Raw genomic sequence first — 12,309 nt, forward strand, 5'->3', positions numbered from 1 at the left:
TTTGAGACAGGTTTTCTCTGTATTGTTTTGGAGGCTGTCCTGGAATTTGCTCTGTAGACCAGGCTGGCCGAGAACTCACAGAGATCCACCTGCCTCTGCCTCCCGAGTGCTGGGATTAAAGGTGTGCGTCACCAACGGCCAGCAAAGGATGACTCTCAGAGAACTTGTAATTCATGCACTTAAAATATAGAATATAGTAACAGCCTTTGTGCTGGAGACAATGTGCAAAGAATCTTGTCTTCACCAGACGTTGGCAGTGGAAAAAGAGATTTGGGAGTGTGGTGTGGGAGAACAGCTGAAACACAGCAAATAATGGAATTCTTCATATTTTATCATAATGTGTATGTAATAGTAAGAATAACATTTAAAACTCAGAAAAGGGCAATTTGAGAGCAGCACTGTATTGTATTAAGTTTTGTTCGTTTTTGAGGTGTTTTCACTATGTAGTCCTGGCTGGCATGGGACTCCTTATGCCTACATGGCTCTCGTGTTTGCTAAGACTAACAGCTTAAGATTTTATTTTTATCAGGTGTGATGACACACACCTTTAATATCAGCACTTGGGAGGCAGAGGCAGACAGATCTCTGAGTTTGAGGATAGCCTGATCTACATAGAGAAACCCTGACTCATTCGTTCGTATGTATGTATGTATGTATGTATGTTGGGGGGTTTGCACACGCATATAGTGTCTGCAGAGACAGTGAAGCATTGGACTCTTGAGCTAGAGTTAAAAACCAGTTGTTGCCCACCTGGTTTAGGTTGTAGAAACCAACTTGGGTCCTGTGGAAGAGCAGTGAGAACTCCTATAGCAGAGTTATCTCTCTAGCCACCACAGCTTTTATTTTATGGACATTGGTGTTTGTCTGCATTTATGTCTATGTAAAGCTTTCAGGTCCCCTGGAACTAGAGGTATAGACTAATGTGAGCTGCTATGTGTGCAGTGGGAATTGAAGCTCTGGTCCCCTGGAAGAGCAGCCAGTGCTCTTTCTTAATGCTGAGCCATCTCTCCAGGCTCCACCACCACCCTTTGTTTTTTAAGCATTTATTGTCAGGGTAGCCAAGCACATGTATGCCTCAGCATAAGTTGGAGAGGTCAGAGGTCAACTTTTGAGAGTCATGAGCCCTGATTTGTTGAGCCATCTGGCTGGTCCTCACACTAAGCTTTTTGAAGCAATCTTTGGTTGTTTTGTATCAAACATAGAAATTTTCAGTTATTCTGTTTTATGCTTACATGTTTTTAACATATTCTAGAATTTGTTAAGGAATATATATTTTACTATCACCCCACCCAAGAGAGAAAGGAAAAAAAAAAAAACACTTTAGCCAGCAAAATTTCATTAGGGGAACATCCTGGAGCTGTCATTTTGTGCATGTGGGTTTTTTCTCAAGTGGTGTTCCTAGGGGAAGCATTCTGCCGTGAGCGCCATTCCTAGCACCCATTGGGGTTTTTGGCTTTGTGTTTGTTTAAGAAATAATTAACTACTGAGATTTTTAATTTAGTACAAATGGTTCTGATTTGAAGATGTGCTTTGCTCTATAAAAACTGAATCAGTGAATAGATGATGAACTATGGGGGAGAGTGGTGTTACCTATACGCTTTTATTTCTAGAGTATCGAGATCGTTATGATTCAGACCGGTATCGGGATGGATATCGGGATGGATATCGGGATGGCCCACGAAGAGATATGGATCGCTATGGGGGCCGGGATCGCTATGATGACCGAGGCAGCAGAGACTATGACCGAGGTAGTCACAGTAACATACCCTGTGAGAGTGCTTCTTTTCAAGAATTTCTTTTTGGCTTCTTTTCCTTTCTGTGTGACCACATTTGAGATCTGTTACAGGCTATGACTCCAGGATAGGCAGTGGCAGAAGAGCATTTGGTAGTGGGTACCGAAGGGATGATGACTACAGAGGAGGTGGGGACCGCTATGAAGACCGATATGACAGAAGGGACGATCGGTCCTGGAGTTCCAGGGATGATTACTCTCGGGATGATTATAGGCGTGATGACAGAGGTACTCATTTTCTCATTCTTTATCGTGGAGCACAATGTCGGAAAGTTAAGTTGTAAAGTGTATTTGCCTACCTCCTGGCTTAGAAAACACAGTTTATATATTTTAAATGAAGTAGCAGAGCACAGTAGACAATTGGATATGGGTGACATAATGAAAATGAGACAATCTTTTCTTCAGTTAAAATTAAAAAAAAAAAAAAGCCAGCACTGGGAAGGTAGAGGCAGGCGGATCTCTGAGCTCAAGGCCAGCCTGGTCTACAACGCAAGTTTTAGGGCATCCAGGGCTACACAGAGAAACCCTATCTCAAAAAATGTATATATAACAGTTGAAAAGGAAACAAGAAAATAAAAGTTCCAGTCAGTAATTTTAGTGTAATAATGTTGTTGCGCTCTTTTTTGGTTTTTCAAGCAGGGTTTCTCTATGGCTTTGGAGCCTGTCCTGGAACTAGCTCTTGTAGACCAGGCTGGCCTCGAACTCACAGAGATCCGCCTGCCTCTGCCTCCCGAGTGCTGGGATTAAAGGCGTGCGCCACCAACACCCGGACAAATGTTGCTAATTTTAAGTGAGATTTTTGTGTGCTTATTCTAAAAATTATGCACCTGATTGCTTGAAAAAAAGCACTTTCACACTCGCTCTGACAAATGTTATTAAAAATAACCACTTATGTTCTTAAATGTGGTGATGCCATCTGAAGGCTAGGTTGTCTGACCTAAAAAATTGATAGGACTGGTAATGCATACATTTAATCCCAGCACTTGGGAGTCAGCGGCAGGCCATGGCTGGTTCTTATCTGTTTAGATCTCACTCGCTCACTCTTTTGTGTATGCTTGCATGCATGGAAGTTGAGGAGAATTTGTGGGAATCCAGTCTCTTCCAAAAGTGTCCAGGAAATCAAACTTGAGTTGTCAGCTTAGGAGTAAACATCATTACCTGCTGAGCTTCCTCTGTACCTGTCATGTCTTTAATATGAACTTAATTTTGTTAGACTTAACATGTAGTATTTTTAAATCTGATGGTCCTATCAAATTTGGCTTCTTGTACATAGAGACCATCACCTATCCTTGTAGCTTTTTACATAGTATCTAAACAGGTGATGAGTTTGTTGATACATGGAAATTTTAAATGAAAAGGGAGGAGAGGTAGAAGTTGGTAATCATATTCATTCCATTGTCTAGTGTGCCAAATATTGGCTACATATTTTCTGAGCCACTTTTATCTTGAATGTAAAGATAATTGCTCCTTGACAAGTTTGGGCAGTTGTAGAAACTGTTGTCTTATGTCTCTCATAGAAGGTCTGGAGATGGTTCATGAGACTGTGTTGCTATGCAAGCAGTAGGAACTGAGTTCTGTGCCAACACCATGTAAGAAACTTGTCAAGGGGCTGGAAGAGCTGGTGAACATTAAGAACACTTGGTGTTCTTGTAGAGGAGCTAGATTCAGTTCTCAACACCCACATGGTGGCTTACAACCACCAAAACTCCAGTTCCAGGGGATCTGTTGTTCACTTGTGACCTCAGAAGGCACCAGACACGTGTGCTTCATATACATGAAGGCAAAACACTACATATAAAATACATAACTTTAAAACAGAATTTACATGCCGGGCGTTGGTGGCACACGCCTTTAATCCCAGCACTCGGGAGGCAGAGGCAGGTGGATCTCTGTGAGTTCGGGGCCAGCCTGGTCTCCAGAGCAAGTGCCAGGATAGGCTCCAAAGCTACACAGAGAAACCCTGTCTTGAAAAACCAAATTAAATAAATAAATAAATAAATAAATAAATAAATAAATAAATAAATATGCATAGCTTGAAAAAGAGACAGGCTAATTCCTAGAACTCACTGGATAGCCATCCTACCTTAATCAAGCAAGCTCTGGGTCACTCAGACCCTGTTCAGAAAAGGTGGGCAGTGCTTAAGAAATGAGTGTCCTAAGGTTGACATCTGTGCGTGTGAGGGATGCACACACAAAAGCCAAATAATACACTGTTTCAATACATGCACCCACGTAATACAGAAGACCAAACTTAGCATTTTATTGTGAGAAGGCAGTGCAGGTGGGCATGGCGTGTATTCTTTCATCACTTAAACCCAGTGGTATACACACAGGCTTCCTCTCTAGTCACAGTACCTTTCATATCAGTTTTCTGCACTAAGGCTGAAACCAATTTTAGGTTTATTGTGAAAGTACTCTGATAATGTAGAAAGATTAATAAGAAATTGGCCTACTTAGAATTTCATACAAAAATATAAGAAGATAGTCCCTTGTCTGTAAAGTGCCTGCTATATGGGTAATTAGTCTGAGTTCACATTTCCAGCACATGTCATTTAAAAAATGGTGAGTTGGGTATGTTCACCTGTATCTATAATGGGGTGATTGAGTGTACAAGGAGATCCTTTGGCACTCTCTGGCCTTCACATTCGTGTTCTCTCCTTCTCATTCTCACAATTCTCTCTCTCTCTCTCTCTCTCTCTCTCTCTCTCTCTCTCTCTCTCTCTCTCTCTCCCTCATCCCTCCTTCCCTCCCTCCCCTCCCTCCCTCCCTGTCATTGCTACAAGGTCTTTTTTCTTTTGGGGTATTCAAGACAGGGTTTCTCTGTGGCTTTGGAGGCTGTCCTGGAATTAGCTCTTGTAGACCAGGCTGGTCTCAAACTCATAGAGGTCCGCCTGCCTCTGTCTCCCCAGTGCTGGGACTAAAGGCGTGCACCACCACTGCCTGGCTCTACAAAGTCTTTTGAACCTGTTGAAGATGCTCATTTTCCAGACCAGATCCTTGAACAAGATCATGAGAGCTGTGTCTGGAGTCTGGCTTTTGGCATTCACCTGATTATTTGGAAACTGTTACTTAGAGTTTCATTTAACTTAGGTCCCCCCCAAAGACCCAAACTGAATCTAAAGCCTCGGAGTACTCCTAAGGAAGATGATTCCTCTGCTAGCACCTCCCAGTCCAGTCGAGCGGCTTCTATCTTTGGAGGGGCAAAGCCTGTTGACACAGCTGCTAGAGAAAGAGAAGTAGAAGAGCGGCTACAGAAGGAGCAAGAGAAATTGCAAAGGCAGCTGGATGAGCCAAAACTAGACCGCCGGCCACGTGAGAGGTAAGGTGTCTTGATAGTGGTTTCATCCCTGCTGCTGAGTGGAGGCATTTTGGGGATGGGAGTGATGGCTGGTATCACTCACTGAGAAGTGTTTTGAGCAGGGTGAAGCGGTCTCCAGAGTTTGGGACAGTGTCACACACTAAAGACTTCATTCCTTGGAGTTTTCAAAAGTTTTGCCACACTTGCCATAAATAGAAATTGGTGGCACTTTGATACAGAAGTAAATAAATCCTGCCTGTTTTTTGTAAAATGGGTTTATCAAATTTTTTTTGGTTGGTTTTTCTTTTTTAAGATTTTATTTATTTATTATGTATACAATCTTCTGCCTGCATGCCAGCAGAGGGTACCAGATCTCATTCAAGGTGATTGTGAGCCACCATGTGGTTGCCAGGAATTGAACTCAGGACCTCTGGAAGAACAGTCAGTGCTCTTAACCTCTGTGCCATCTCTCCAGCCTCGGGTTGGTTTGTTTTTCAAGACAGGGTTATTCTGTAGCTTTGTAACCTGTCCTGGAACTCCGCCCTGTAGACCAGGGTGGTCTCAAACTCAGAAATCCGCTTGCCTCTGCCTCCCAAATGCTGGGATTCAAAGGGTGCACCAACAGCGTCCATCTTGTAGCTGTTAATTTTTGTAATAAACAGTTTGTGTGAGGTTCATGATGGCCTTTAGTGAACTGAACACCATTTTTCTGTCGTTTTTAATCTCCTGTGTGCAGACACCCAAGTTGGCGAAGTGAAGAAACTCAGGAAAGAGAACGGTCGAGGACAGGAAGTGAGTCATCTCAGACTGGGACCTCAGCCACATCTGGCAGAAGTAAGTCAGACCAGGGTGGGTATCAGTATTGCTGTTTCCATAACCAGAGTATGCAGGGACTTTGCAGTGTTTGTAGATTCAGTCTTCAGACAAAGTCTCTACATCGTCTTGGGTATCCTGACATTTGTCGAGTAGACCAGGGCCTTCAGCAAGGGTTGATAGGTTTTCACATCTCTCCTCCAAAAGCCTGAGAACAGGTACCAGAATAGACTTCAATGTTCTGTTAATTATCTGTCTCTAAAGAGAATACTTGACTGTTAGACTATCTTGTTTTTTAACATGTATTTTGTGGAGAGGTGGATATTCATGCCATGCCTTGAAGCCAGAGGAAAACCTGCAGAAGTCTGTCTCTTCACCCTGCGTGGTCCTGGGCATTGGCTGAATTCAGTTATTAGCAGGTCTTGGTGAGAAGTTGCCACACCTGCTGAGCCATCTTGCCAGCCCCTATTTTCTATCTCGACAGTGTATGTTGGGTTTTTGTTTGTTAGTCTGTTTGTTTTTAGAGCCACCATAGCATTGGCATTCACAAGCTCTTCTTGGGGGTGACATTGTTTGATGGTGTTATTTAGGTAGCCTCAAAGCAGTGTCCTTGAGGGATAGAACATCATTCTTCCTGAGATTGTTCACTCACAAGCATAGCTAGTATTTCATCACAGCACCCATTTCCCTATACTGTGACCCACTGTTGCCTAAGCTCTTCTACCGCCAAGGTGCTTTGTAAATTGAGCCAAGTGTTTTAAGAGTTTTCTGGGAATGTTTTACATTGGAGTGGTCCAGTAACATAACGTAGTGGTCCTTGTGGCTGGGATAAGTGTGGTATTGCTCTGTGTGGCCACTTTGGTAGTGTTTGTACTTCAAATGTAGGAGGCACCTCTGTAAAATCAGGCTCCACAGTTCCAGAAAACTTTTTGTGCAAATACAAGTGTTTTTGATCTTTGTTCCTGTGTGAAGGCAGTTGTCTCTTACATAGGTAGATTTTTCCCTTTTCTTCCCAGAGAACATGGTTGGTTTTTGTGTAATTATAACTATTAGCCAAATCAGTCTGTACTGATGGAATTAATGTGGTGGTACGTCATTTTCTATGCTGTTGCAGTTCAGGTAAATGCTATACAGTGTATATACAGTGAGTCTCCCCCCATCCCCCAGATACACGAAGGAGAGAGAGTGAGAAGTCTCTAGAAAATGAAACCCTCAATAAAGAAGAAGACTGTCACTCTCCAACCTCCAAACCTTCTAAACCTGATCAGCCTCTAAAGGTAATGCCAGCCCCTCCGCCAAAGGAGAATGCGTGGGTGAAGCGAAGCTCTAACCCTCCTGCTCGATCTCAGAGCTCAGACACAGAGCAGCAGTCCCCTACAAGGTGAGTAGGCCTGCAACAGCAGCTGCTTAGCTGGAAGGTGCCCTGAGGGGTCTTGGCCTTTGTAGTATGTATAATTCATACTGAGGTGTCTCATAGCAGTGTGTTTTTTTCATTTTTGTTAGCCAGTTGGCATCGTTTTGATGGGTTGAAATCAGCTATGATGGGCGCATTTATACCACAGAAATTGTAGACATGTCTATTGGGTTTTGTCCTGAGATATACTGTTAGTGTAACCTTGGAGGGTCATATCATTTAAGTGACTTAAGATTCTCTTAACTTTTCTCAGTTTTTGCAAAGAGAAAACTACTATTGCCTTGCTGGGTTATAAATTCCAAAGCATATGGCAGTTGAGTGTGGAAGTGACTGCTTTCATTGTCTTTTCCTATACTTAAATATTGCAGTGTTCAACATGCAGGCTCTTGTGTATTTCTATAAAGGCAACCCACTGCATTCTGGAAATGGTATAAGCTTGTGTTGTCTTTCTTGTAAAAACTGATGGTTGATTGCTTGCTCCATTCTAGTGGTGGAGGGAAAGTAGCTCCAGCTCAGCCCTCTGAGGACGGACCATCAAGAAAAGGTGAGCCAAGGGAAGTAGGTTTTGATCTGTGTAAAGCCTTGGATACAAACACATCCAAGAGCTACAAAATCAGTTCCCAGCACCAGCATATATGGTGGCTCACAACCATTCATATCTCCAGTTTCTTTAAGGCATTTGATGCCTCTTTGCCCTCCACAAGCACCAGACATAGGTGGGGCACAAATATGCAGGCAATACTCATAAAATAAAAACAACTCTTAAAAAAATTCCTGAATTAAACACCTTGACCAAATAAATTTGTTTTTGATTTTCAAGATAAAGGTATGTAATCTTGGAACTGGAACTCATTCTGTAGACCAAGCTGGTCTCAAACTCTCAGAGATGTACCTGCTTCTGCCTCAAAGTGCTGGGATTAAAGGCATGAGCAAGAAAAAAAGAAAAAAATATTATTATTATTATTTTTTTTTTGCTGAAAGCTGCAGTATTTGTGTCTCATGAAGACAACAAGTTCATGCATGTATATGATGTATTTTAATCCTATCATTACTGCTGCCCTGTTAGCTTCTCTTGTCTCCTTCCTGCCAATCCCTCTTCCCCAGCTAGCCTCTATTCTACTTTTATGACTTTTGTGGGGGAGTTGCCTAGTGGGCTTTATTGAGGATTACAAAAGTTCTGGCACCTTACCAGTGGCCACACTATTCAAAATGTCTTCCCTCCCCCTGTCAACCTTCAGTCAAGAAATTTGAACTTTTATGCCCTGTTTTGTGATGTTCTTTTGATGAGCTACCTTTCCTTGCCAATAGAGGGCAGGAATGGGCTCTTCAAAGAGTGTCAGAAGCTGGCTTTCCTGGTAAACCTTGCCTTGGTGGGGAAATTGGACAGGAATAACTATGTCTGTCCAGGTGAGAAATGTCACCATTAACCAGCCAAGGTCACTACAGAACAATCTAGTCCCTTTTTCTCTTTCTTTCCTGGAAGAGGGGTTTGCTGTTTGTTTGGGGTTTTTGTTTTTTGAGATAAGAGTTTATCTGTGTAGCCCTGGCTGTCCTATAACTTACTCCAAAGACCATGCTGGCATCAAACTGAGAGATCTGCCTATCTCTGTCTAACCAGTGCTGGGATTAAAGGCCTGCACTACTACCACCACCTGGCTTCTGGTCTTTATTTCTATATTGCTTTTCCGGGTGACATTTACTACAGTGAGACTTTTTAATATGTCTTGTTTGGTATGCCTGGGTGGTATAGGAACTTGGGAAGAAAGGCCTGGAATGGAGTTAATTTCCCTTAGTACATGTTTTCTTCGGCTTAAAAGAAAATCTAGTACAAGGAAATAGGTTACTTTATGTGACTTGAATTTGGTTTTTGTGTTTCTGCTTAAACAGATGAAAATAAAATAGATGGGGTAAATGTCCCAAAAGGCCAAACTGGGTTCCCAAGTCGTGGCCCTGGAGATGGAGCAAACAAAGACCACTGGAAGGGGTTGGACAGGAAAGATGGCAAAAAAGATCAAGACTCCAGATCTGCACCTGAGCCAAAGAAATCTGAGGAGAACCCAGCCTCTGTAAGTGTTGTGTGCTTGCATCCACTTCTCATAGCTCAGTTTTGCAGACTCCTTTTTTCTTGAGACTGGAGAAGTTGGAAATGAGGCAGTGGTGTTTTTTTCAAGTTAATGAGAAAAGCTAAGATGGGCTTTTTGTTGATGAGTCAACCCTTCTGAGCTCTTACACACTTGCAAAGTGGAAAGGATGTGTATTGCTGGTGAGCTGACTTGTGACCCTGGCCCTCCCTGATTGCTTCGGTGGAACATGCTACCCCTAGATGAATTCATGTCCCCTATGCCAAAGCATTAACTTCTGCTTCTAGGAAAATCTCAGACTTTATTACTTTGTCCCTCTCATCTATTATAGAAGTTCAGTTCTGCAAGCAAGTATGCTGCTCTCTCTGTGGATGGTGAAGATGAGAATGAGGGAGATGACCACGCTGAGTAGACCTCCACATGCTGTGCTTTCTTCTAGTCTCCACCCCGGAAGATTCAAGAGCAAATCAAACCTCTATCCAGACAAGAAAAAATAAAGCTCACCATCTCCTGAAGACCTTTCTTAACTTTTTTTTTTTTTTTTTAATGAAATGAAATTGTTTTGCATGCTGCTGCAGCCTTTTAAAGTATTGAAGTAACTGGAGAATCACCATTGTAGCCAGAGAGATGTGGCTATCACTTTTGAATGGGGAAGTTGTGATGTGTTCTGATGATAGAAGTGGTTACCTTTGTGACTAGTGCCTGGGGCTCCATTCAGCAGAAATGTAGTGACAGTGAGACTCGGTTGCATCAGTTAGGCAGTAGAGAAAGGTACAAGGAAGAGTGAGAGTTCTACCTTTTAATTGTTGTCCTGTGGTGGCACCTACAAATTCCCAAACATCATCTGAGTACATTTCCCACCGTTGGCCAGGTAGATCTAGTCTCTCAAGTTATTTTAGTCTCCAGGAGGCTGCCAGCCCTTCTACTTCAATTCAGACTTAGCTGGGGCCAGCCTAGGGGAGTTGTGTTTTGGGTTTTTTTTTTTTGTTTTGTTTTGTTTTTTAATTTTAATTTTTTACCCCCCAAGGGGGTAGTTGGGAGTGAGTCTACAGGCCACTAACAAGTAGTACCTCTGGGGACCAAAATGAATGGGAAACTCAATCGTGGTTTGAAAAGTTTTGAGGGAATGATCAGTTATTTTATACCAGGTAGTAAGGGAAATGCTGTGACCTCCAATAGACACATGAATAGAACAATCATTTCCTGGATGAGGAAGCACTTAGCGGTCGTGGGAAATTCCAGTCTTCTAAAATCTGTCCTTTCTAAAGGTTCGAATATATCCACATTCTTTCCAAACTTTGTCACTGGTCATCTCATGTTCTTGATGACACTGTCAGCCTTCCAAAAGCAGTCTCTCTAAGTCACACACCTGCTCTCACAGACCTTTTTTTTTCTCTCTCTCTCTTTTTTCTTTTTTTCCTTTTCCTTTTTTTTTTTTTTTTTTTCCTTTTCTTTTCTTTTTCTTTTTTATCTTGGCCACCAGAAGCTGTGGCCTTGTGGAATCACTGCTTTTGTCAAGCAATCCAGCTCTGTGGTATCTTTAATTCCTGCTCCTGCTGCCTTCACCCCCTTTGGAGGTCAGAGTATTTCAATTGATGGGCTTGGGTGGTGAATGGAGAGAGTTGAGTTAAAGGTCTTCAGCCTTGATTGGGGTGTTTAAGATTTCTATTTGTTTCCTTCATGGGAACCCTATGCTGGTGCTTGGGTTTGTAATGTGACCTAGACTGTGCTTTTCTGCTTAGGGGGGGTGGTTTCTTGATTTCCTTCAAGAATAAAGGATGATGTAGAGAACTATTGAATAAGGTCTGGCTTCTCTTGAGTACAGTAGCTTGACCTGTCTGCTTTGATCTGCACCTTGACAGCAAGCTTCCCTGTTGTGGGACATCGGGGTACCTGCAGGCAAGTGAGACCTGGTCTTAATGTGCAAACCCTAGACCTGCTCTGCAGGAGCGTTGGTTTCATGGGCTGCAGCAGTGGGCATAGCAAGTCGCTCATCCAGTGGACTTGATTGGCTAGTAGCTAGGAAGCGGGCCTTTAGAGAGACCCACCATTGAATGGGGTTTTTTTTTAAACCTTTGGTTGTAGACAATGAAAAGGTAGATAGCCCTCTTCATGTCTATTTCCCTTCCAGATAGTTGCATCCAGAAGAAAGCTGTTCTGTCCCATGCTCTCCTACTTTGCTCCTCTGTTAAAATAAAAACAGGGGTTGACTTATGTCCCGCTCCTGAATACATGTAAAATTTGTACAAAACTATCTTCTATGAAAATGATTTGTAATCTGTAGACATTACTTGGGAGATGTCTTGAGATGTAAAATCCCATCCTTTGGGTTGAGGGTTTTTTGTTTTTCTCCAAATAAACCCAGTCTTTAAAGTTGAAGTTAATGCTGCGGTTTTTGCATGCTCCCTGTGTTTTTATTGTTCCACCTCTCTTCCAAATCTCTAATCCCTCAGTCTGCATAGCAGAGGATGAGTTACTGCATGGCACAAAGCAGTGCACAAAGCCCAAGATTGGGGACCTTATTCAACTTCATCCTCCAGCATTTCTGATCAGGGTTAACACCTGAATGTGGATGTGACAGGTGCAACCCATGCCTCTTTAAATTCACTCCCAGCTATCCGTGAGGTCAAGTGGTGCCATCCACAGACTGCACAGCTGCTGTGGAGCGGCAGTACTGAAACCACTGTTCTTCATGAGATACCTGGATTTTAAGCTTTCCAAACAAAAGTGGTCTTTGCTGAAAAGCAGGGAAAAGGGTTAGGGCAGAGACAGAACTGATAGTCACAAGGAATTGGAACACATTTGAGGTACTGTATCCAAGAATGATGCAGCACAGGCTGTGTGCCATTAGAGACAGCTACTTTCCTCGTTTTTGTTTTGTCCTTTTTGTGTTTGGTTTGGTGTTTTGAGA

The 12,309-nt window shown here is 42.7% G+C and overlaps 1 protein-coding gene across 3 annotated transcripts in view; it reads left to right on the top strand.

Annotated features, from left to right (window-relative positions):
* The window catches only part of Eif4b (eukaryotic translation initiation factor 4B), a 28,358-nt gene extending 16,581 nt beyond the window's left edge, over positions 1 to 11,777 (top strand). Inside the window, exons 7-14 of one of the 3 annotated variants that reach the window (XM_027396651.2) lie at positions 1,611 to 1,748; positions 1,847 to 2,020; positions 4,883 to 5,111; positions 5,827 to 5,939; positions 7,071 to 7,284; positions 7,806 to 7,861; positions 9,205 to 9,383; positions 9,730 to 11,777. In XM_027396651.2, coding sequence (XP_027252452.1) covers positions 1,611 to 1,748; positions 1,847 to 2,020; positions 4,883 to 5,111; positions 5,827 to 5,939; positions 7,071 to 7,284; positions 7,806 to 7,861; positions 9,205 to 9,383; positions 9,730 to 9,810 — 1,184 coding nt within the window. In that variant the 3' untranslated portion in view covers positions 9,811 to 11,777. Of the gene's footprint in view, positions 1 to 1,610; positions 1,749 to 1,846; positions 2,021 to 4,882; positions 5,112 to 5,826; positions 5,940 to 7,070; positions 7,289 to 7,805; positions 7,862 to 9,204; positions 9,384 to 9,729 lie in introns of those variants that run through there. The other 2 variants (XM_027396653.2, XM_027396654.2) reach the window with 2 other exon arrangements.
* The last annotated feature ends 532 nt before the right edge of the window (positions 11,778 to 12,309 follow it).

The sequence above is a fragment of the Cricetulus griseus genome, chromosome 2, assembly GCF_003668045.3.
Source record: "Cricetulus griseus strain 17A/GY chromosome 2, alternate assembly CriGri-PICRH-1.0, whole genome shotgun sequence".
Classification (NCBI taxonomy): Eukaryota; Metazoa; Chordata; class Mammalia; order Rodentia; family Cricetidae; genus Cricetulus; species Cricetulus griseus.